At 45.5% G+C, this 26,426-nt stretch overlaps 1 protein-coding gene across 3 annotated transcripts in view; it reads right to left on the bottom strand.

Annotated features, from left to right (window-relative positions):
* LOC118391141 (polypeptide N-acetylgalactosaminyltransferase 10-like) overlaps positions 1-26,426 on the bottom strand; it is a 153,323-nt gene that overhangs the window by 67,205 nt on the left and 59,692 nt on the right. For all 3 annotated transcript variants that reach the window (XM_035782198.1, XM_035782199.2, XM_035782197.2), the window contains exon 4: positions 15,596-15,762. In XM_035782198.1, coding sequence (XP_035638091.1) covers positions 15,596-15,762 — 167 coding nt within the window. The remainder of the gene's footprint in view (positions 1-15,595; positions 15,763-26,426) is intronic.

Below are 26,426 nucleotides of genomic sequence, written 5' to 3'. Positions count from 1 at the left end.
GGGTTTTCCATCCCTGTGGCAGTCCCCATGAAAGCCAGTTTCATCATAGCGCTTGATGGTTTTTGCGACTGCTCGAGGAAACTTTAAGTTCTCGAAATGTTCCTGATTGACTGACCTTCATGTCTTAAAAGTGATGGACTGTCGTTTCTCCTGTTAATTGAAATGCATTCCTGGTGACTACGTCATGAAGCTGGTTGAGAGAATGCCAAGAGTGTGCAAAGCTGTCATCAAGGCAAAGGGTGGCTACTTTGAAGAATCTCAAATATATTTTTGATTTGTTTAACACCTTTTTGGTTACTACATGACACTGTTATTTCAAAGTTTTGATGTCTTCACCATTATTCTACAATGAAGAAGTAAAAATAAAGAAAAAAAATGGAATTAGTAGGTGTGTCCAATTTTGACTGGTACTGTAAGTATTCAGACCCTTTGCTATGAGACTTGAAATTGAGCTCAGGTGCATCTAGGTTTACACATTTTGGGGAATATTCAGCAGGTGGAAACTATCCGTGGGAATTAATGGAAATATACAAATTGATATTAATACAATTTAAATGTAGATGTTTTTTGGATTGAACATAACCATATCATATGGAGACAAAACATTTTACCTTATCCTAAGTAGACAATTTCAAATCATTAAATCCTTCCTAAATACATTTGAAAAAAAGATTTAGTTATGAATTGAAATTAAATGAGTTGACTCTTCACATGGGATGATTTCACTGAACAACAAAAGAAAGGGAATATTGAATGATCCATCGCATCTCCCAAAAACATATCTGTAAAATGATAGTCTAGTAGAAACAAGAGCTTTGGTTGTCTTCCTCTCAGGCTTCCATGTCTTCTCCCTGGATGACCTCAATGTCCACCTCTTGAACATCAGACTCTGGGGCCTCATCTTCACTGTCACTTTCCAACCTTGTTGAGGATGGCTCGTGTCAGGCTCAAAAAAACACAAATTTGCCCGGATGGCCACCAATTTTTCAACCCTTGTATTGGTCAGCCTGTTGTGTGCTTTGGTGTGTGTGTTCCCAAACAACGACCAGTTGCAAACCGAGGCGGTTGAAGTCGGTGGGATTTGGAGGATGATGGAGGGAACAGGGGAAAAATCCTCAGATCCACAAAGTCCCTTCCACAAGGTGGCTGATGAGATATGTTGGTTCGACTGCCTTATTGCATCTCCATGCCAAAGCCCTTGCTTGGAAATGTACTTCGCTAGACTGCCAATAACCTTGCCCTCATCCAGGCCAAGGTGGTGAGACACTGTAGTGATGACACCATAGGCCTTGTTGATCTCGCACCAGACAGGATGCTCTTGCCAGCATACTTGGGGTCCAACATGTACACTGCAGCGTGTATGGGTATCATGCAGAAGTCTTAATGCATTTCAGAACTGCAGTTTCCTCTGCTTGGAGCAACAGTGAAGTGTAAGGGGCAGTACAGATTTCTCCTATTATATCTGCAAGCAGAATCTGAACATCAGACAGGATGGCACTGTCTCCCTAAATCCGTTCAATGGCTACTGCTATAGGTTTCAGGAGTTTCAGGCAGCTTACCACTCTCACCATTAATACATAATCCAGGAGGATCCTCTTGATGGGGCTGTCCATATTGGCAGACTGTGATATGGCACTTTCTTGGAGAGACTCCTTTCCCTCCAGAAGACTGTCAAACATTTTTATTTTTTATTTCACCTTTATTTAGCCAGGTAGGCTAGTTGAGAACAAGTTCTCATTTGCAACTGAGACCTGGCCAAGGTAAAGCACAGCAATTTGACTCAACAACAACAGAGTTACACATGGAATAAACAAAACAGTCAATAATACAGTACAACAAAAGAAAACAAAAATTCTATATACAGTGAGTGCAAATGAGGTAAGATAAGGGAGTTATGGCAATAAATAGGCCATGGTGGCGAAGTAATTACAATATAGCAATTAAACACTGGAATGGTAGATTGCACATTCATCTTCTGCACAATAGCGATACCGGGGTGCAAATTAGCAAGATAGCTAACGAAATAAATAAATACATAAATACAGTATGAGGATGAGGTAGGTAGATAGATGGGCTGTTTACAGATGGCCTATGTACAGGTGCAGTGATCTGTGAGCTGCTCTGACAGCTGGCGCTTAAAAGCTAGTGAGGGAGATATGAGTCTCCAGCTTCAGAAATGTTCGTAATTCGTTCCAGTCATTGGCAGCGGAGAACTGGAAGGAAAGATGACCAAAGGAGGAATTGGCTTTGGGGGCGACCAGTGAGATATACCCGCTGGAGCGCGTGCTACGAGTGGGTGCTGCTATGGTGACCAGTGAGCTGAGGTGAGGCGGGGCTTTACCTAGCAGAGACTTATAGATGACCAGGATCCAGTGGGTTTGGCGACAAATATGAAGCGAGGGCCAGTGTAAAGGGCTTTGGTGACAAAACGGATGGCACTGTGATAGTCTGCATCCAGTTTGTTGAGTAGAGTGTTGGAGGCTAATTTATAGATGACATCACTGAAGTCGATGTCATTTTGGATTGGAGATGCTAAGTGTGAGTCTGGAAGGAGAGTTTACAGTCTAACCAGACACCAAGGTATTTGTCGTTGTCCACGTATTCTAAGTCAGAGCCGTCCAGAGTAGTGATGCTGGACGGGCGAGCAGGTGCGGGCAGTGATCGGTTGAATAGCATGCATGAGTTGTATGGCATTGAAGCTTGTCTGGAGGTTAATTAACACAGTGTCCAAAGAGGGGCCAGAAGTATACCGAATGGTGTCGTCTGCGTAGAGGTGTATCAGAGTATCACCAGCAGAAAGAGCGACATCATTGATGTATTCAGAGAAAAGAGTCGGCCTGAGAATTGAACCCTGTGGCACCCCCATAGAGACTGCCAGAGGTCCGTACATCAGGCCCTCCTATTTGACACACTGAACTCTGTCTGAGAAGTAGTTGGTGAACCAGGCGAGGCAATCATTTGAGAAACCAAGGCAGTCGAGTCTGCCAATAAGAATGTGGTGATTGACAAGAGTCGAAAGCCTTGGCCAGATCGATGAATACGGCTGCACAGCAATGTCTCTTATCGATGGCTGTTATGATGTCGTTTAGAACCTTGAGCGTGGCTGAGGTGCACCCATGACCAGCTCTGAAACTAGATTGCATAGCGGAGAAGGTACAGTAGGATTTGAAAAGGTCGGTAATGTGTTTGTTAACTTGGCTTTCAAAGAACTTAGAAAGACAGGGTAGGATAGATATAGGTCTGAAGCAGTTTGGGGCTAGAGTGTCACCCCCTTCGAAGCGGGGGATGACCGCAGCAGCTTTCCAATCTTTTGGAATCTCAGATGATACGAAAGAGAGGTTGAACAGACTAGTAAATAGGGGTTGCAACAATTTCTGCAGATAATTTTAGAAAGAGAGGATCCAGATTGTCTAGCCCGGCTGATTTGTAAGGGGTCCAGATTTTGCAGCTCTTTCAGAACATCCATCTGGATTTGGGTGAAGGAGAAATGGTATCTATCTATCGACAGAATTAATCGAACAAAAATACCATTTGTGATGTTTATGGGACATATTGGAGTGCCAACAAAAGAAGCTCGTCAAAGGTAAGGCGTGAATGATATTTTTATTTCTGCGTTTTGTGACGAGCCTGCAGGGTTGAAATATGGTTTCTCTCTTTGTTTACGGAGGTGCTATCCTCAGATAATAGCATCGCTTGCTTTGCCGAAAAGCCTTTTTGAAATCTGACATGTTGGCTGGATTCACAAGTGTAGCTTAAATTTGCTATCTTGCATGTGTGATTTAATGAAAGTTTGATTTTTATAGTAATTTATTTGAATTTGGCGCTCTGCATTTTCCCTGGCTTTTGGCCAGGTGGGACGCTAGCATCCCACATATCTCAGAGAGGTTAAGCATGTCCCAGTTTAGGTCACCTAGTAGCACGAGCTCAGAAGATAGATGGGGGGCAATCAATTCACATATGGTATCGAGGGCACAGCTGGGGGCAGAGGGAGATCTATAGCAAGCGGCAACAGTGAGAGACTTGTTTCTGGGAAGGTTAATTTTTAGAAGTTAGAAGCTCGAATTGTTTGGGTACAGACTTGGATAGTAATACAGAACTCTTTGCAGTAGATTGCAACATCGCCCCCTTTGGCAGTTCTATCTTCGTGGAAAATGTTATAGTTAGCAATAGAGATGAAGGTTTTCCTAAGCCAGGATTCAGACACGGGTAAGACATCCGGGTTGGCAGAGTGTGCTAAAGCAGTGAGTACAACAAACTTAGGGAGTAGGCTTCTAATGTTAACCAAGGCTTTTACCGTTACAGAAGTCAACAAATGAGTGCACCTGAGGAGTGGGAGTGGAGCTAGGCACTGCAGGACCTGGATTAAGCTCTACATCACCAGAGGAACAGAGGAGAAGTCGGATAAGGGTACGGCTAAATGCTATACGAACTGGCCGTCTAGCACATTCAGAAAAGAGAGTAAAATTAGCAGGTTTCTGGGCACGATAGCATAGATTCAAGGCAGAGTGTACAAATAAAAGGTAAGGTAGGATGTGAGTACATTGGAGGTAAACCTAGGCATTGAGTAATGAGAGAGATAGTCTCTAGAGAACTTTAAACCAGGTGATGTCATCGCATATGTAGGAGATGGAACAACATGGTTGGTTAAGGCATATTGAGCAGGGCTAGAGGCTCTACAGTGAAATAAGACAGTAATCACTAACCAGGACAGTAATGGACGAGGCATATTGATATTAGAGAGGCATGCGAAGCCAAGTGAACATATGGGTCCAGTGAGTGGTTGGGCTGACTGGGGACACGGCAATTCAGACAGTTAGCAGGCTCATGCTAACACGCTAACGGTTAGTAGGCCGGGGCAGGCAAGCTAGCAGTTAGCAGACCGGGGCTAGGAAGTTAGCCTATGGGGGATGTCGCGATGGGGGTAAGTGTGCATTTGCCTCTTCGTGCGGTGACGTCGATAGACCAGTTTTGGAATTAGTAGGGTTCCAAGTAGCTCTAGGTAGCTTGCAGGTTAGCAGAATGGGCCTTCAGCGGACGTCGCGCCTGAGGGGCCTGTTGGAATCCTCGGGCAGATGACGGTATTCCAGTTGTAGATTGGCGGGGTTCCGTGCCCCGTACCGGCAGTAGAATGGATCCAGATATTGTAGCCCAGTAGTGAGCCGGGAGATGGGTCTAGCCCCAGGCTTGTTGGTGCTAGCTCCGGGACGGAAATGTTACCCAGGAGTAGTCAACCCGGGTTGCAGTTAGCTAGCTGTGATATTCCAGATGAAAAGGTTCAGAGTTTGTGGTAGGAACTAGGGGATATGGAGAAAAAAAATAGGTCCAGTATGCTCTGGTTTGAAATGTGTGAAATGAACTGGCGAGAGCTTTCCGAGCTAAAGGTTAGGTGATGAACGCTAGCAGTGGTTAGCAGAGTGATAACTGGTAGCTAGTTAGCTTCAGTTGAGGGATTCCAGTTCGGAGGTAAATAGAAATACTTTAGGGGGGAAAAAAACAGATCCACACCACATTGGGTGAGGCGGGTTGCAGGAGAGTATTTTGAAGTTGAGGTTTAGGAAAAATATTAAAAAGAACACAAAGAAAAAGATATACACATGGGACGAGATGAGACATAGAAAAGACGTCTGAGTGCTACGCCATCTCGGACAACACCACCCCAACGGGTGTTGCTGGGCAGCTTCAATGTGGTGCTCTTATTCTTCTCACCTTGCTTGGTGAGGTAGATTGTTGCTATAATTTGATGACCCTTCACATACCTAACCATTTCCTTGGCTCTCTTGTAGAATGTATCCAATGTTTTCAGTGCCGTGACATCCTTGAGGAGCAGATTCAATGCATGAGCAGCACAGCCACTGGGTGTGATGTGAGGGTAGGACTCCACTTTAGACCAAGCAGCCTTCATGTTCGCAGCATTCGCAGTACTGTCACCAGTGCAAATACCTTCTGTGGTCCAAGGTCATTAATGACTTTCTTCCACTCCTCTGCAATGTAGTCATGGCCAGAAGTTTTGAGAATGACACCTCAGTGTCTTTAGATATTTGTGTGAGATGTTAATATGGAATACTGAAGTATAATTACAAGCATTTCATAAGTGTCAAAGGATTTTATTGACAATTATACGAAGTTGATGCAAAGAGTCAATATTTGCAGCGTTGACCCTTCTTTTTCAAGACCTCTGCAATTCACCCTGGCATGCTGTCAATTAACTTCTGGGCCACATCCTGACTGATGGCAGCCCATTCTTGCACAATCAATGCTTAGAGTTCATCAGAATTTGTGGGTTTTTGTTTGTCCACCTGTCTCTTGAGGATTGACCACAAGTTCTTAATGGGATTAACTTCTTATGGCTGCAGGGGCAGTATTGAGTAGCTTGGATGAACGGTGCCCATATCAAACGGCCTGCTCATCAGTCATAGTTATTAATATTTGCATATTATTATTATTATTATTATTATTATTATTATTTGATAGAAAACACTGAAGTTTCCAAAACTGTTTTAATTATGTCTGAGTATAACAGAACTCATATAGCAAGCAAAAACCTGAGAAATTCCACTTCCTGTTTTTTTTTTTCCTGGAGGTGACAGATTTTCAAACAAGGTCTCATTGAAATTGCAGCGAGATATGGATGGGTTTTCACTTCCTACGCCTTCCACTAGATGTCAGCAGTCAATAGAACTTTGATGACTAATGTGAAGGGGAGTCGAATGAGACAGGAAATAGTCACCAGTGCCACGAGTTGACTATGCTTTCACCAGGCGTGTTCACAGGGGAAGGACTTGCATTCCACCGCTCATCTGAAGTAATTCTAATTCTCCGGTTGGAATGTTATTCAAGATACAGTGCCTTGTGAAAGTATTCGGCCCCCTTGAACTTTGCGACCTTTTGCCACATTTCAGGCTTCAAACAAAGATATAAAACTGTATTTTTTTGTGAAGAATCAACAACAAATGGGACACAATCATGAAATGGAACGACATTTATTGGATATTTCAAACTTTTTTAACAAATCAAAAACTGAAAAATTGGGCGTGCAAAATGATTCAGCCCCTTTACTTTCAGTGCAGCAAACTCTCTCCAGAAGTTCAGTGAGGATCTCTGAATGATCCAATGTTGACCTAAATGACTAATGATGATAAATACAATCCACCTGTGTGTAATCAAGTCTCCGTATAAATGCACCTGCACTGTGATAGTCTCAGAGGTCCGTTAAAAGCGCAGAGAGCATCATGAAGAACAAGGAACACACCAGGCAGGTCCGAGATACTGTCGTGAAGAAGTTTAAAGCCGGATTTGGATACAAAAATATTTCCCAAGCGTTAAACATCCCAAGGAGCACTGCGCAAGCGATAATATTGAAATGGAAGGAGTATCAGACCACTGCAAATCTACCAAGACCTGGCCGTCCCTCTAAACCTTCAGCTCATACAAGGAGAAGACTGATCAGAGATGCAGCCAAGAGGTCCATGATCACTCTGGATGAACTGCAGAGATCTACAGCTGAGGTGGGAGACTCTGTCCATAGGACAACAATCAGTCGTATATTGCACAAACCTTTATGGAAGAGTGGCAAGAAGAAAGCCATTTCTTAAAGATATCCATAAAAAGTGTCGTTTAAAGTTTGCCACAAGCCACCTGGGAGACACACCAAACATGTGGAAGGTGCTCTGGTCAGATGAAACCAAAATTGAACTTTTTGGCAACAATGCAAAACGTTATGTTTGGCTTAAAAGCAACACAGCACATCACCCTGAACACACAATCCCCACTGTCAAACATGGTGGTGGCAGCATCATGGTTTGGGCCTGCTTTTCTTCAGCAGGGACAGGGAAGATGGTTAAAATTGATGGGAAGCTGGATGGAGCCAAATACAGGACCATTCTGGAATAAAACCTGATGGAGTCTGCAAAAGACCTGAGACTGGGACGGAGATTTGTCTTCCAACAAGACAATGATCCAAAACATAAAGCAAAATCTACAATGGAATGGTTCAAAAATAAACATATCCAGGTGTTAGAATGGCCAAGTCAAAGTCCAGACCTGAATCCAATCGAGAATCTGTGGAAAGAACTGAAAACTGCTGTTCACAAATGCTCTCCATCCAACCTCACTTAGCTCGAGCTGTTTTGCAAGGAGGAATGGGAAAAAAATTCAGTCTCTCTATGTGCAAAACTGATAGAGACATACCCCAAGCGACTTACAGCTGTAATCGCAGCAAAAGGTGGCGCTACAAAGTATTAACTTAAGGGGGCTGAATAATTTTGCACGCCCAATTTTTCAGTTTTTGATTTGTTAAAAAAGTTTGAAATATCCAATAAATGTCGTTCCACTTCATGATTGTGTCCCACTTGTTGATTCTTCACAAAAAAATACAGTTTTATATCTTTATGTTTGAAGCCTGAAATGTGGCAAAAGGTCGCAAAGTTCAAGGGGGCCGAATACTTTCGCAAGGCACTGTATATGTAAACAACATTCTAAAGATTGATTCAGTACATCGTTTGACATGTTTCTGTTACGGAACTTTTGGACATTTCTTCACGGTATAGTGGACGCGCTTTGTGACTTTGGAATTGTTTACCAAACGCACTAACCAAAGTAACTAATTGGACATAAATACCAGACATTTTCGAACAATTCAAGCATTTATTGTGGACCTGGAATTGCTAGGACTGCATTCTGATGAAGTTCATCAAAGGTAAGGAAACATTTATCATGTATTTTCTGGTTTCTGTTGACTCCAACATGGAGGCTAATTTGGCTACTGTTCTGAGTGCCGTATCAGATTATTGCATGGGTTGCTTTTTCTGTAAACCTTTTTTGAAATCTGACACAGTGGTTCCATTAAGGAGAGGTATATCTATAATTCCATGTGTATAACTTGTATTGTCATCTACATTTATGATGAGAAATTCTGTTGAAACGATATGACATCACTTGATGTTTTTGGAACTAGTGAATCTAACGCGCCAATGTAAACTCTGATTATTTTATATAAATATGAACTTTATCAAACAAAACATACATGTCAACTGGTCCTTTTGTGGCAGGGCAGAAATGCCGTGGAAATGTTTTTGTACATGTGATGGAAGAATGCACTGTGCATGCAGAGGGTTGCAATTCCATTGAATTGGGGAGTGCATATTGTACGCCGAGGAACTTAACTTTCGAGAAGACTCGAGGCTGTGATCGCTGCCAAACGTGCATCAACAAAAGTACTGAATAAAATATATGAATACTTATGTGAATGTGATAGTTCCATATTTTACTTTAATACATTTGCACAAATTTCTAAAAACCTTTTTTTGCTTTGTCATTATGGGGCATTGTGTGTAGATTGATGAAGAAAAATAACTATTTAATCCATTTTAAAATAAGGCTATAACGTAACAAAATGTGGAAAAAGTCAAGTGTCTGAATATTTTCTGAATGCACTGTAAATGTACCACGAAGGCAACAATTGGCATACGAGTAAAAACAGGCAGCTTAAAAGCATCCAAAGTTGACCTGGCTTTGTCTGACAATGTGCGTCATTTGGCTTCTGACAATAATTGCTTTAGTGCACCGCATATTTTAATGCTGGTTTGAGGCCCCATCTGACGGCCTGTCATCTGTTCCTGATTGCACAGTCTGTCTGAGCGCAGACTTTTATAAAAGAGACAGACTAAAACTGGAGCTGATGAGCCCAGAGTGATTCTCATGTTCTCTGAGACAGTTTTAAAAGAGACAACACCCCACCTGAAAACCAGCGTAATGGGAGGGAGATTGGAGAGATTAAAAACATGCTGAACGGAATAGGAAAATGAGTCTGGCTGTAAAGTACTCTGCATGCGTCTTCTGAGATGATGATGATAAACAAAGGGGAAATATCTGTGTTCCTACAGCAGGCACAATGAGTAGATGTACAGGCCTCTTATACAAAAGGAAAAAACAGATAAACCATAAATAATGAATAGGTTTGTTGATTATAACAACTTGCTGATATGTACCTTGGAGGCCCATGGTACAAGTGACGAGGATGTACCAGTGACAAGAACCATTCAACACTGGTCTGACAAATCGGAAGCCTTGTTCCAAGATTGTTTTGATCACGCGGACTGGAATATGTTCCAGTCAGCCTCAGAGAATGACATTGATCTATACACTGACTTGGTGAGTGCATTTATAAATAAGTGCATTGGAGATGTCGTACCCACTGTGACTATTAAAACCTACCCTAACTAGAAACTGTGGATGATGGAGGCATTTGCGGAAAAACTGAAAGTGCGATCCACCGCATTTAAGCATGGAAAGAGGTCTGGTGATATGGATGAATATAAACAGTGTAGTTATTCACTCCACAAGGCAATCAAACAAGCAAAATGCCAGTACAGGCAATTCAACAGCTCAGACACGAGATGGATGTGGCAGGGTCCACAGGAAATCACGGACTACAAAAACAGCCACGTCACGGATACCGACGTCACGCTTCCAGACAAACAAACACATTCTTTGCCCACATTGAGGATAATAGTGTAACCGTCGCGGCTCACTAAAAGACACAGACCCGCCCTATCCTTCTCAGTGGCTGACGTGAGTAAACCCCTCACAAGGCTGCTGGCCAAGACGGCATCCATAGCCGCTTCCTCAGAGCATGCGCAGACCCGCATATTTAATTGTTCCCTATCCCAGTCTGTTGTCCCCATATGCTTCAAGATGGCTACCATTGTTCCTGTACCCAAGAAGGCAAAGATAACTGAACTAAATGACTACCACCCGTAGTGCTTACTTCTGTCATCATGAAGTGCTTTGAGAGACTAGTCAAGGATCATATCACCGCCTCCTTACCGGCCAACCGAGACACACGTCAGTTTGCATACCGCCCCAACAGGTCCACAGAGACACAATCGCCATGGCACTGCACACTGCCCTATGCCATCTGGACAAAAATAAACCCATTTAAAAATTCTGTTCATTGACTACAGTTCAGCATTCAACACCATAGTAACCTCCAAGCTCATCATCAAGCTGGAGGCCCTGGGTCTCAACCCCTCCCTGTGCAACTGGGTCCTGGAATTTGACAGGCTGCCACCAGGTGGTGAAGGTAGGAAACAACATCTTCATGTCAATGACCCTCAACACTGGGGCCCCACAACAGTGTGTGCTTAGCCCTCTCCTGTACTCCCTGTTCACCCATGACTGCATGGCCATGCACACCTCCAACTCAATCATCAAGCTTGCAGATGACACAACAGTGGTGGGCATGATCACCAACAACGACGAGAGAGCCTATAGGGAGGACGTGAGTGCACTGAGTGTGGTGTCAGGAAAACAACATCTCACTCAAAGTCAACTAAACAAAAGAGATTATCCTGTACTTCAGGAAACAGTAAAGGGAGCACCCCCCTATCCACATCGGGGTCAGTAGTGGAGAAGGTGGGAAGTGCTAAGTTCCTGGGCGTACACATCACAGACAAACTGAAATGGTCCCCCCACACAGACAGTGTGGTGAAGGCGACGTAACAGCGCCTCTTCAACCTCAGGAGGCTGAAGAAATTTGGCTTGTCACCCAAAATCCTGACAAACTTTTTACAGATGCAAAATCGAGAGCATCCTGTTGGGCTGTATCACAGCCTGGTAAGGCAACTGCACCGCCCTCAACCGCAAGGCTCTCCAGAGGGTGGTGCGGTCTGCACAACACTTCACCGGGGGCAAACTACCAGCCCTCCATGACACCTACACCACCCGATATCACAGGAAGGCCATCATCAAGGACAACAACCAACCGAGCCACTGCCTGTTCACACCGCTATCATCCAGAAGGCGAGGTCAGTACAGGTGCATCAAAGCTGGGACCGAGAGATTGAGAAACAGCTTCTATCTCAAGGCCATTAGACTGCTAAACAGCAATCACTAACTCCGGGGCTGCTGCCCACATTGAGACCCAATCACTAGTCTCTAAATAATGCCACTTTAATAATGTGTACATATCTTACATTACACATAGCACATGTATATACTGTATTTTATACCATCTACTGTACCTTGCCTATGCCGCTCGACCATCGCTCATCCATATATTTATATGTACATATTCTCATCCACCCCTTTAGATGTGTGTATTAGGTAGTTGGGGAATTGTTAGATTACTTGTTAGATGTGTGTATTAAGTAGTTGATGGGAATTGTTAGATATTACTGCACTGTTGGAACTAGAAGCACAAGTATTTCACTACACTTGCATTAACATCTGCTAACCATGTGTATGTGACCAATAAAATTTGATGTTGTTCAAAAACCTCTTAATTTGAACCACTCAGACAAATACTGTACTTCATGTGAAAATGCAATGAATCGTCATGATGAATCCTGTGATACTACATTTCCTTAAATCTACTGAAAGACAGATGGTTTATTCGGTCTGGAACATGAACAGCAGAACATATACATTGCATCCCTTATTCATTAGTTCATGCTTTCTGCACTATGCTCAAAATGAAAATGCTGTGATGGGGCAAGGGAAACAGTTCGATACTGAAAACATACGCTAAATGGAAGTTATACTGAAAAGCCCAACAACAAAAGACTAACTTTGCAGTGACTTAATGAAGTGTAAGAGAAAAGTTTGGTTGAATAAAACAAAAATGAAGATCACAGGTAAGACAAATGATCAAACATTGCTTATGTAACAAAAGCCTGGAAACATTTTGCAAATGTCGCAGCAGTTGGTTGTGTACTGATATGTACACTAGGGCATAATTACCAAAGCTACCGAGAGGTTAGTTAATGATTACAAACACCTACCATGCGTTTCATCAATAGTACTACATTGTTTTCCATATCTCCTATGACCAGCAAAAGCCAATTGTAACCAAACCATTAATGTTTTATTATTTTAACTAGTCAAGCCGTTAAGAACAAATTCTTATTTACAATGACGGCCAACCAAGGCCAAACCCTTACACGGACGACGCTGGGCCAATTGTGCACCGCCCTATTGGACTCCCAATCACAGCTGGTTCTAATAGCACTGAGATGCAGTGCCTAAGACTGCTGCACCACTCGGGAGCCCCAATGTGCATTCATCCAAATAATAAAATCTGCATTACCACAGGCTAGCTAGCTACCACAGAAGATATGAAAGTAGGAAAGGCTAATCACCACCAAATAACAAATTAGGTGGTTTCACTTGGTGGTGGGAGGAGGCGTATAAAGAATACCGTGGCCTCACTGCTGCAAATGAGTCACCCAGGGCTGGCACAGGACCTGGATTGATTATAGCCCAAAGTTTTTTTTTTTTTTTCATAAAGAGGACCGAATAGCAATCACCCTGGACAGCATTAGCATAATCATTTGTTAATTTTCCCTGAGCAAATATGACTCGTCCACAGCTCTGTGTCAGAAGGAGCTATACAGTACGGTGTGCGTGATTCAGCAGCACTGTAGGCTCTATGCAACCCCACGCTAAAGTCTATAGTATGTGACCTATACCATTTACAGTCTTTGTACATTGCACTGCAGTGTGTAGATCACATGATGGCCTGATATATTCTGCACCCCTATAACTAAGACATGATTAATATTCACTCTTCTATTTAGCCAGAATGCATTATTAAATATTCTGGGAGAAAGTGTGGGCAAGAATTTATACACCTCTGATTCATTATGTAAGAGTTCAGAGTCGTGCATTGACTCCATAGTTCAAACTGATTAAACCGTGTTTGGGAACACAGACTGTAGAATTCTTCTTAAACAGGCCTACTCAAACACTAGTCTTCAATGTCCAGTCAGCAGCACTGCTGGTTTTAATCCTTCCACATCTAACCAGCGACTGATTCAGTCTTGACAACAGGTGATTTCCCCCCTCACTGACATTAAAGTCAAGATCTGTATAAGATTTCCAGTAATTTGTGGCCTGTGTGGTCTAGTGGTTAGAGCCGCTAACTGACCCCAGCACACGTTAATATGCCAGAGTCGGCATGGGTTTGAATCCTCCTCCTACCTTTCCAATCTTTTCTCAACTGTCCCTATACCCACCCACACATCCACGTTCAAAAGTTCGGGGTCACTTAGAAATGTTTGTTTTTGAAAGAAAAGCACGTTTTTTTGTACATTGATATAACATCAAATTGATCAGAAACACAGTGTAGACATTGTTAATGTAAATAACTATTGTAGCTAGAAACAGCTGATTTATAATGGAATATCTACGTAGGCGTACAGAGGCCGATTATCAGCAAACACCACTCCTGTGTTCCAATGGCACGTTGTTAGTTAATACAAGTTTATAATTTTAAAAGGCTAAATGATCATTAGAAAATCTTATGTTAGCACACCCGAAAACTGTTGTCCTGATTAAAGAAGCAATAAAGTTGAGTATCCAGACTATCAGCATTTGTGTGTTCGATTACAGGCTCAAAATGGCCAGAAACAAATAACTTTCTTCTAAAACTCGTCAGTCTGTTCTTGTTCTGAGAAATGAAGGCTATTCCATGCGGGAAATTGCCAAGAAACTTAAGATCTGGTACAACGGTGTACTACTCCCTTCACAGAACAGCACAAACTGGCGCTAACCAGAAAGAGTGGGAGGCCCCGGTGCACAACTGAGCAAGAGGACAAGTACATTAGTGTCTAGTTTGAGAAACAGACGGCTCACAAGTCCTCAACTGGCAGCTTCATTAAATAGTACCCGCAAAATACCAGCCTCAACGTCAACGGTGAAGAGGCAACGCCAGGATGCTGGCCTCTAGGCAGAGTTCCTCTGTCCAATATCTGTGTTCCTTTACCCATCTTAATCCTTTCTTTTTATTGGCAACTCTGCCTAGAAGGCCAGCATCCCGGAGTCGCCTCTTCACTGTTGACGTTGAGACTGGTGATTTGCGGGTACTACTTAATGAAGCTGAGGACTTGTGCTGATGCTCCAGATACTCAAGTAGTCAAAAGAAGGCCAGTTTATTGCTTCTTTAAATCAGTACAACCGTTTTCAGCTGTGCTAACACAATTGCAAAATGATTTTCTAATGATCAATTAGCCTTTCAAAATGATAAACTTGGATTAGCTAACACGTGCCATTGGAACACAGGAGTGATGGTTGCTAATAAATGGGCCTCTGTACTCCTACGTAGATATTCTATTAAAAATCAGCCGTTTCTAAGTGACCGCAAACTTTTGAATGGTGACACACACACACATGCAGTAAAGGTATGAAGAACATGACTTATACAAACTCAAAGGACCAGTGACTTGTCCAAATTCATGCCATGTCTTTGCACCTAACTTAAAGGAACTGAACAATTAATTCCTTAAGAGGTGATGGAAATGGAAAACACATCCATCAATGAGGTTGGGGTGGCGGTGGAGCTAAATAAAGATTAATTAAACACTGCATGGTGAAGGCTGGGCTGAGAGGGGCTGGGAAGGGAAGAGAAGAGCTCAGCTGCTGACGAAGGCTCTAGAGCTGCAGTCTTGGTCTAGGCCTTGTTAATAAATGACTGCGGGACAACCCTCAGCAAACATGCTGGTAAACAAATTAGTCACTTAAACACTGAGGGAACGGTGTATACACTGTGTGTGTGTGTGTGTGTGTGTGTGTGTGTGTGTCCATGCATGTCTCAGTGTACCTTTGTCGCTGAAGTCGTCCACCAGTATGACCTCAGCAATGAGCTCAGGGGGGGACCGGTTGAGCACGCTGTGTACAGTCCTGAGCAGGGATGACCAGCCCTCGTTGTGGAATGGTATGATGATGCTGGTGTTGGGCAACTTCACCGCATACAGCTTCTGTTTACAGCTAAACACACAAACAAGCAACTAAACAAATAAAACAACAAACAGCATTTACCAAAAAGTGAAGAGAGACCACAGTGTAGAGCTGGTGTTCATAGTTTCTCAAGATTATTATTGCTGATCTAGGATCAAATCAAAGTTTATTTGTTGCGTACACATATGCAGATGTTATCACAGATGCAGAGAAATGCTTGTGTTTCCAGCTCCAAAAGTGCAGAAACACCCAACAATGACATACAATTGATTTATTTACATCCTATATCAGAACGAGCAATGTTATTAAATGAATAAATACTGATGTATATAAATAGAAAATGTCTGTACAACAGTAGTTATATAGGATGAGTAGGACTAGAATACAGTATATCAAATCAAAGTTTGTCATGTTTATCAAATACAACAGGTGTAGTAGACCTTACAGTGAAATGCTTACTTACAGGCTCTAACCAATAGTGCAAAAAAGGTATTAGGTGAACAATAGGTAAGTAAAAAAATAAAACAGTAAAAAGAGAACAGTAGAGAGAACAGTCTTTGACTGGGGTGGCTGGAGTCTTTGACAATCTTTAGGGCCTTCCTCTGACACCGCCTGGTGTAGAGGTCCTGGATGGCAGGCAGCTGAGCCCCAGTGATGTACTGGGCCGTACGCACTAACCTCTGTAGTGCCTTGCGGTCCGAGGCCGAGCAATTGCCGTACCAGGCAGTGATGCAACCAGCAGGATGCTCTCGATGTTGCAGCTGTAGAACCTTTTGAGGATCTCAGGACCCATGCCAAATCTTTTTGGTTTCCTGAGGGGGAATAGGATCTGTCGTGCCATCTTTATGACTGTCTTGGTGTGTTTGGACCATTCTAGTTTGTTGTTGATGTGGACACCAAGGAAGTTGAAGCTCTCAACCTGCTCCACTACAGCCCCGTTGATGAGAATGGGGCCGTGCTCGGTCCTCCCTTTCCTGTAGTCCACAACCATCTCCTTAGTCTTGGTTACATTGAGGGATAGGTTGTTATTCTGGCGCCACCCGGCCAGGTCTCTGACCTCCTCCCTATAGGCTGTCTCATCGTTGTCGGTTATCAGGCCTACCACTGTTGTGTCGTCTACAAACGTAATGGTGTTGGAGTTGTGCCTGGCCATGCAGTTGTGGATGAACAGGGAGTACAGGACGGGACTGAGCACACACCCCTACGGAGCTCCAGCGTTGAGGATCAGCGTGGCAGATGTGTTGCTACCTACCTTCACCACCTGGGGGCAGCCCGTCAGGATGTCCAGTATCCAGTTGCAGAGGGAGTTGTTTAGTCCCAGGATCCTTAGCTTTAGTGATGAGCTTTGAGGGTACTATGATGTTGAATGAATAGCATTCTCACATAAGTGTTCCTTTTGTCCAGGTGGGAATGGCGAGTGTGGAGTGTAATAAAGGTTGCATTATCTGTGGATCTGTTTGGGCGGTATGCAAATTGGAGTGGATTTCTGGGATAATGGTGTTGATGTGAGCCATTACCAACCTTTCAAAGCACTTCATGGCTACGGACGTGAGTGCTACAGGTCTGTAGTCATTTAGGCAGTTTGCCTTAGTGCTCTTGGGCACAGGGACTATGGTGGTCTGCTTGAAACATGTTGGTATTACAGACTCAATCAGGGACATGTTGAAAATGTCAGTGAAGACACCTACCAGTTGGTCAGCACATGCCCGGAGCACACGTCTGGCCCCGCAGCCTTGTGTATGTTGACCTGTTTAAAGGTCTTACTCACGTAGGCTACGGAGAGCGTGACCACACAGTCGTCCGGAACAGCTGATGCCCTCATGCATGTCTCAGTGTTGCTTGCCTCAAAGCAAGCATAGTAGTGATTTAGCTCGTCTGGTAGGCTCGTGTCACTGGGCAGCTCGTGGCTGTGCTTCCTTTTTAAGTCTGTAATAGTTTGCAAGCCCTGCCACATAAGATGAGCATCGGAGCCGGTGTAGTATGATTCAATCTTAGACCTGTATTGACACTTTGCCTGTTTGATGGTTCGTCGTAGGGCATAGCAGGATTTCTTGTAAGCTTCCGGGTTAGAGTCCCGCACCTTGAAAGCGGCAGCTCTACCCTTTAGCTCAATGCGAATGTTGCCTGTAACCTATGGCTTCTGGTTGGGGTATGTAGGTACAGTCACTGTGGGGACGACGTCCTCGATGCACTTATTGATAAAGCCAGTGACTGATGTGGTGTACTCCTAAACGCCATCGGAAGAATCCCGGCACAATTGGTTGGGCACCCATAAAACTGCTGCCATTTCTTCAGGCACCATTTTATATTTACATAAAGTGTGTAAAACCATTCATGCAACATTATTAAAAAGTGACCGGTGTTCAATGACTATGTACATAAGGCAGCAGAATTTAAGGTGCAGGGTCGAGTACCGGGCTAGTAACAGTGACTAAAGTTCAGGGCATAGTACTGGGGGTACAAGAGTACAAGTGGTGACTGTTTAACATTGATGGCCTGGAGATAAACAGTATCGCAGTCTTTTGGTCCCAACTTTTGATGCACCTGTACCATCTTTGCCTTCTAGATGGTCGCGGGGTAAACAGGCCATGGCTCGGGTGGCTGAGTTCCTTGATGATCTTCTTGGCCTTCCTGTGACACCGGGTGCTATAGATGTCCTTGAGGACAGGCAGTGTGCCCCCGGTGATGCACTGGGCTGACTGTACCAACCTGCGGAGAGCCCTGTGGTTGTGGATGTTGCAATTGCCATACCAGGCATTGATACAGCCCGACAGGATGCGCTCAATGGTGCATCTGTAGAAGTCAGAGGGTCTTAGGGGCCTAGCAGAATTTCTATAGCCTCCTGCGATTGAAGAGGTGTGTTTGGATCTTCTTCGCCACACTGTTTGTCTGAAGGGACCCTTTCAGGTGTTCAGTGATGTGCACGCCGAGGAACTTGAAGCTTTTGACCCTCTCCACTGCGGCCCAGTCGATGTGGACGTGCGCTCTCCTGAGGTCCACAATTAGCTCCTTCGTTTTTTTTACTTTGAGAGAGAGGTTACTTTTCTGGCACCACTCAGTTAGGGCTCTCACCTCCTCCCTGTAGGCTCATTGTTGTTGGTAATCAGGCCTAACACGACTGTGTCAGAAAACTTGACGATTGAATTTCAGATGTGCGTGAACAAGGAATTCAGGACGAGGCTGAGCATGTGTTTTTGCCTACCTTCACAACTTGGGGGCGGTCCCGTCAGGAAGTCCAGGACCCGGTTGCACAGGGAGGGGTTCACACCCTGGGACCCGAGCTCAAAGGGGATGAGCTTGAAGGGCACTATGGTGTTGAAGGCTGATCTGTAGTCAATGAACAGCATTCTGACATAGGTATTTCTCGTCCAGGTGGTATAGGGTAGCGTAATGGCAATTGCATCATTCGTGGATCTGTTGGGGCGGTATGCGAATTGAGGGGGTCTAGGGTGTTGAGTAATGTGGATGTGATATGGTCCTTAACCATCCTCTCAAATCACTTCATGACGACAAAAGTGAGTGCGATGGGGCAAGTCATTTAGTTACCATTGCTATCTTAGGTACAGGAACAATGGTGGAAATCTTGAAGCAAGTGGGGACAGACTGGGATATGGAGAGATTGAATATGTAGGTAAAAACTCCAGCCAGCTGGTCTGCACATGCTCTGAGGACGCGGCTTGGGATGCTGTCTGGGCCAGAAGCCTTACTATGGTTAACATGCTTAAATGACACCCCTCACGTCGGCCACGGAGAATGAGAGCACACAGTTCCTGGTAAGCGTCAGGGGCCTATGTCAGCGGCTTCGTCCGCCCACGTGTTCTCGCACACCCGAGAGCTTCTGGTCAGCGGGGTGGTGGCACCGGGATCCTCATCTCTCCCAAGTGGTCATTCTCTCTTTCTCCCCTTACCCATCTGTCTATCGCCTCCTTTGAATTCCATGCTGTCACAGTTACCAGCCCTTTCAAGCTTAACATCCTTATCATTTATCGCCCTCCAGGTTCCCTCGGAGAGTTCATCAATGAGCTTGATGCCTTGATAAGCTCCTTTCCTGAGGACGGCTCACCTCTCACAGTTCTGGGTGACTTTAACCTCCCCACGTCTACCTTTGACTCATTCCTCTCTGCCTCCTTCTTTCCACGCCTCTCCTCTTTTGACCTCACCCTCTCACCTTCCCCCCCTACTCACAAGGCAGGCAATACGCTCGACCTCATCTTTACTAGATGCTGTTCTTCCACTAACCTCATTGCAACTCCCCTCCAAGTCTCCGACCACTACCTTGTATCCTTTTCCCTCTCGCTCTCATCCAACACTTCCCACACTGCCCCTACTCGGATGGTATCGCGCCGTCCCAACCTTCGCTCTCTCTCCCCCGCTACTCTCTCCTCTTCCATCCTATCATCTCTTCCCTCTGCTCAAACCTTCTCCAACCTATCTCCTGTTTCTGCCTCCTCAACCCTCCTCTCCTCCCTTTCTGCATCCTTTGACTCTCTATGTCCCCTATCCTCCAGGCCGGCTCGGTCCTCCCCTCCCGCTCCGTGGCTCGACGACTCATTGCGAGCTCACAGAACAGGGCTCCGGGCAGCCGAGCGGAAATGGAGGAAAACTCGCCTCCCTGCGGACCTGGCATCCTTTCACTCCCTCCTCTCTACATTTTCCTCCTCTGTCTCTGCTGCTAAAGCCACTTTCTACCACTCTAAATTCCAAGCATCTGCCTCTAACCCTAGGAAGCTCTTTGCCACCTTCTCCTCCCTCCTGAATCCTCCTCCCCTCCCCCATCCTCCCTCTCTGCAGATGACTTCGTCAACCATTTTGAAAAGAAGGTCGACGACATCCGATCCTCGTTTGCTAAGTCAAACGACACCGCTGGTTCTGCTCACACTGCCCTACCCTGTGCTCTGACCTCTTTCTCCCCTCTCTCTCCAGATGAAATCTTGCGTCTTGTGACGGCCGGCCGCCCAACAACCTGCCCGCTTGACCCTATCCCCTCCTCTCTTCTCCAGACCATTTCCGGAGACCTTCTCCCTTACCTCACCTCGCTCATCAACTCATCCCTGACCGCTGGCTACGTCCCTTCCTTCTTCAAGAGAGCGAGAGTTGCACCCCTTCTGAAAAAACCTACACTCGATCCCTCCGATGTCAACAACTACAGACCAGTATCCCTTCTTTCTTTTCTCTCCAAAACTCTTGAACGTGCCGTCCTTGGCCAGCTCTCCCGCTATCTCTCTCAGAATGACCTTCTTGATCCAAATCAGTCAGGTTTCAAGACTAGTCATTCAACTGAGACTGCTCTTCTCTGTATCACGGAGGCGCTCCGCACTGCTAAAGCTAACTCTCTCTCCTCTGCTCTCATCCTTCTAGACCTATCGGCTGCCTTCGATACTGTGAACCATCAGATCCTCCTCTCCACCCTCTCCGAGTTGGGCATCTCCGGCGCGGCCCACGCTTGGATTGCGTCCTACCTGACAGGTCGCTCCTACCAGGTGGCGTGGCGAGAATCTGTGTCCTCACCACACGCTCTCACCACTGGTGTCCCCCAGGGCTCTGTTCTAGGCCCTCTCCTATTCTCGCTATACACCAAGTCACTTGGCTCTGTCATAACCTTACATGGTCTCTCCTATCATTGCTATGCAGACGACACACAATTAATCTTCTCCTTTCCCCCTTCTGATGACCAGGTGGCGAATCGCATCTCTGCATGTCTGGCAGACATATCAGTGTGGATGACGGATGACCACCTCAAGCTGAACCTCGGCAAGACGGAGCTGCTCTTCCTCCCGGGGAAGGACTGCCCGTTCCATGATCTCGCCATCACGGCTGACAACTCCATTGTGTCCTCCTCCCAGAGCGCTAAGAACCTTGGCGTGATCCTGGACAACACCCTGTCGTTCTCAACTAACATCAAGGCGGTGGCCCGTTCCTGTAGGTTCATGCTCTACAACATCCGCAGAGTACGACCCTGCCTCACACAGGAAGCGGCGCAGGTCCTAATCCAGGCACTTGTCATCTCCCGTCTGGATTACTGCAACTCGCTGTTGGCTGGGCTCCCTGCCTGTGCCATTAAACCCCTACAACTCATCCAGAACGCCGCAGCCCGTCTGGTGTTCAACCTTCCCAAGTTCTCTCACGTCACCCCGCTCCTCCGCTCTCTCCACTGGCTTCCAGTTGAAGCTCGCATCCGCTACAAGACCATGGTGCTTGCCTACGGAGCTGTGAGGGGAACGGCAGCTCAGTACCTCCAGGCTCTGATCAGGCCCTACACCCAAACAAGGGCACTGCGTTCATCCACCTCTGGCCTGCTCGCCTCCCTACCACTGAGGAAGTACAGTTCCCGCTCAGCCCAGTCAAAACTGTTCGCTGCTCTGGCCCCCCAATGGTGGAACAAACTCCCTCACGACGCCAGGACAGCGGAGTCAATCACCACCTTCCGGAGAGACCTGAAACCCCACCTCTTTAAGGAATACCTAGGATAGGATAAAGTAATCCCCCCCCCCCCTTAAAAGATTTAGATGCACTATTGTAAAGTGGCTGTTCCACTGGATGTCATAAGGTGAATGCACCAATTTGTAAGTCGCTCTGGATAAGAGCGTCTGCTAAATGACTTAAATGTAAATGTTGATGTTATTTTCCATGAAGCAGGCGTAAAATATGGTTATATCTTTTTCAGTAGTGAGGTGTCTTGTGTCCACAACATGGCTGGCTTTATAATCTGTGATTGTCTTGAGTCCCTGCCACATGTCTCGTATCTGAGCCATTGAATTTCGACTCCACTTTGTTCCTGTGTTGTTGTTTTGCCTCAGATTGCATTACGGAAGTAAGGCATAGCTGGTCTGTTTGTACACGTCCATGTTCCTAATAGTTTGCACTTCCAGTTTTGCACGAATGCTGCCGTCTATCCACAGCTTTTGGTTTGGATACATTCTAAATCATCACTGTGGGACCATCTTCTATGCACTTCCTGATGAACCCAGTCAATGAATCCGTGTATGTCAATTCTATTCTCAGAAGAGACCCAGAACATTTCCCAATTCAATTGATCAGACCAACTTTGAACCACAGGTGATTCCCGTTTTAAGTTTCTGCCTATAGGTGGGGAGGATCAGAATGGAGGTGTGATCCGGTTTGCCAAAGGGAGGGCGAGGAGTGCCATGTAGCCACCCCGGAAGAGAGTAGCAATGATCCAGGCTGCTGTGATGTGTGTGTAGCACAAGAGATGTGTTGGCAGAATATCGGTAGATTTGCTTTATTTTTATGTTTGGAAAAATAAAGTTTCCAAAGTAAACGGCCTATTTCTCTTGACCAGATGCTAGAATATGCATATAATTGACAGATTAGGATAGAAAATGTGAAAGTTTCCAAAACTGTAAACATATTGTCTGTGAGTATAACAGAACTGATATTGCAGGCGAAAGCCTGAGGATAATCCAATCAGGATTAGTATCCAAGATGGCGTAGCAGTAAGTCGTCCTGTCGTATCGTCTCTCTGTAAATATAGTCTCTTTTTTCGTTTTAGATATTTTTCTTCGCATATCTTTAAAAACATTTTGCTAAACCTAAGCTTCCAAATACTCTCCTGCAATCCGCCTCACCCAATGTAGCTACTTTTCCTAAAGTATTTATATTTACTTCGGAACCGGAACCCCTCAACTGAAGCTAGCCAGCTAACCACCAGCTATGCTAGCGGTCTTCAGCTAACCGGTCATCAGCTAACCTTTAGATCGGAAAGCTCTCGCCAGTTCGAACAACGCGACGCTAACCAGAGCATAACGGACCTATTTATTTTTTATCCCCGGATTCCCTCCGCAAAGGGAACATTTTTTTTCAGCTGGATCTTCACAACTAGCTATCGAGCTAAACCGCAACCCCGGTTGATTACTCCTGGCTAGCGTTTCCACCCACGTAGCTTGAAACTAGCCCGGCCAGAGCGCCTGTGTTCCTCGCATACTCCTGGGCTTCTATACCCGGATCCACGACCGGTCTATCGATGTCACTGCATGAAGAGGAATAAACAGACCCCATCGCGACGTCCTCCAAAGGCTAACTCTCTAGCCCTCGCTATATCCTTGCTTGCTAATTCGGCATGCTAACTGCTAGCTTGTTTAGCCCAGGTCCGCTAACTACTACCTTGTTTACCCCGGCCTCCTAATCTGTTAGCTTGTTAGCACAGGCCTGCTAAGTCTGCATCGCAGTGGCCCATATGTACTTTCTATCTCTTCCCGATTTTTAAAATGTGTTTATACCTTCCGGAAACCTGCCTCACCCAATGTGATATGGAATCGCTATTATTTTAAATTTTTAGAACACACTCAAGAACCTCTAGAAGCGAACCAGCTAACTAGCTACAAGCTACTTAGTCATTGTTAGTTTTTTTTTACCTGGATAACACTCGCCAGTCCAGCCCCCCTGCCCCTGGACTCTGATCACTTGGCTACATAGATGATGCACGCTGGACTGTCCATTAATCACGGTACTCCATTCTGCTTGTTTGATTTATCTGTCGGCCCCGTTGCCTAGTCAATGCCATTTTACCTGCTGTTGTTATGCTAGCTGATTAGCTGTTGTCTCACCCACTGTTTTAGCTAGCTTTCCCAATTCAACACCTTTGATTACTGTATGCCTCGCTGTATGTCTCTCTCAAATGTCAATATGCCTTGTATACTGTTGCTCAGGTTAGTTATCATTGTTTTAGTTCACAATGGAGCCCCTAGTCCCACTCCTCATACCCCTGATACCTCCTTTGTCCCACCTCCCACATATGCGGTGACTTCACCCATTACAACCAGCATGTCCAGGGATAAAACCTCTCTCATCATCACCTAGTGCCTGGGCTTACCTCCGCCGTACCCGTATCCCACCATACCCCTGTCTGCGCATTATGCCCTGAATATATTCTACCATGCCCAGAAACCTGCTCCTCTTATTCTCTGTCCCCAACGCTCTAGGCGACCAGTTTTGATAGCCTTTAGCCGCACCCTCATACTACTCCTCTATTCCGCGGGCGATGTGGAGGTAAACCCAGGCCCTGCATGTCCCCAGGCACCCTCATTTGTTGACTTCTGTGATCGAAAAAGCCTTGGTTTCATGCATGTCAACATCAGAAGCCTCCTCCCTAAGTTTGTTTTACTCACTGCTTTAGCACACTCTGCTAACCCTGATGTCCTTGCCGTGTCTGAATCCTGGCTCAGGAAGGCCACCAAAAATTCAGAAATTTCCATACCCAACTATAACATCTTCCGTCAAGATTGGCAGTTCTAAGGGGGAGGAGTTGCAGTCTACTGCAGAGATAGCCTGCAAAGTAATGTAATACTTTCCAGGTCCATACCCAAACAGTTCGAACTACTAATTCTGAAAATTACTCTCTCCAGAAATAAGTCACTCACTGTTGCCGCCTGCTACCGACCCCCCTCAGCTCCCAGCTGTGCCCTGGACACCATTTGTGAATTGATTGCCCCCCATCTAGCTTCAGAGTTTGTTCTGTTAGGTGACCTAAACTGGGATATGCTTAACACCCCGGCAGTCCTACAATCTAAGCTAGATGCCCTCAATCTCACACAAATCATCAAGGAACCCACCAGGTACAACCCTAACTCTGTAAGCAAGGGCACCCTCATAGACGTCATCCTGACCAACTGGCCCTCCAAATACACCTCCGCTGTCTTCAACCAGGATCTCAGCGACCACTGCCTCATTGCCTGTATCCGCTACGGTGCCGCAGCCAAACGACCACCCCTCATCACTGTCAAACTCTCCCTAAAACACTTCTGTGAGCAGGCCTTTCTAATCGACCTGGCCCGGGTATCCTAGAAGGACATTGACCTCATCCCCGTCAGTTGAGGATGCCTGGTCATTCTTTAAGAGTAACTTCCTCACCATTTTAGATAAGCATGCTCCGTTCAAAAAATGCAGAACTAAGAACAGATACAGCCCTTGGTTCACTCCAGACCTGACTGCCCTCGACCAGCACAAAAACATCCTGTGGCGGACTGCAATAGCATCGAACAGTCCCCGCGATATGCAACTGTTCAGGGAAGTCAGGAACCAATACACACAGTCAGTCAGGAAAGCTAAGGCCAGCTTCTTCAGGCAGAAGTTTGCATCCTGTAGCTCCAACTCCAAAAAGTTCTGGGACACTGAAGTCCATGGAGAACAAGAGCACCTCCTCCCAGCTGCCCACTGCACTGAGGCTAGGGAACACTGTCACCACCGACAAATCCATGATTATTCGAAAACTTCAACAAGCATTTCTCAACGGCTGGCCATGCCTTCCGCCTGGCCACTCCTACCTCGGCCAACAGCTCCGGCCCCCCCGCAGCTCCTCACCCAAGGGTCTCCAGGTTCTCCTTTACCCAAATCCAGATAACAGATGTTCTGAAAGAGCTGCAAAACCTGGACCTGTATAAATCAGCTGGGCTTGACAATCTGGACCCTCTATTTCTGAAACTATCCGCCACCATTGTCGCAACCCCTATTACCAGCCTGTTCAACCTCTTTCATATCGCCTGAGATCCCCAAGGATTGGAAAGCTGCTGCAGTCATCCCCCTCTTCAAAGGGGGAGACACCCTGGACCCAAACTGTTACAGACCTATATCCATTCTGCCCTGCCTATCTAAGGTCTTCGAAAGCCAAGTCAACAAACAGGTCACTGACCATCTCGAATCCCACCGTACCTTCTCCGCTATGCAATCTGGTTTCCGAG

This window comes from Oncorhynchus keta, chromosome 12 (assembly GCF_023373465.1).
Source record: "Oncorhynchus keta strain PuntledgeMale-10-30-2019 chromosome 12, Oket_V2, whole genome shotgun sequence".
Classification (NCBI taxonomy): Eukaryota; Metazoa; Chordata; class Actinopteri; order Salmoniformes; family Salmonidae; genus Oncorhynchus; species Oncorhynchus keta.
This window is presented reverse-complemented; position numbering and strand designations above follow the sequence as displayed.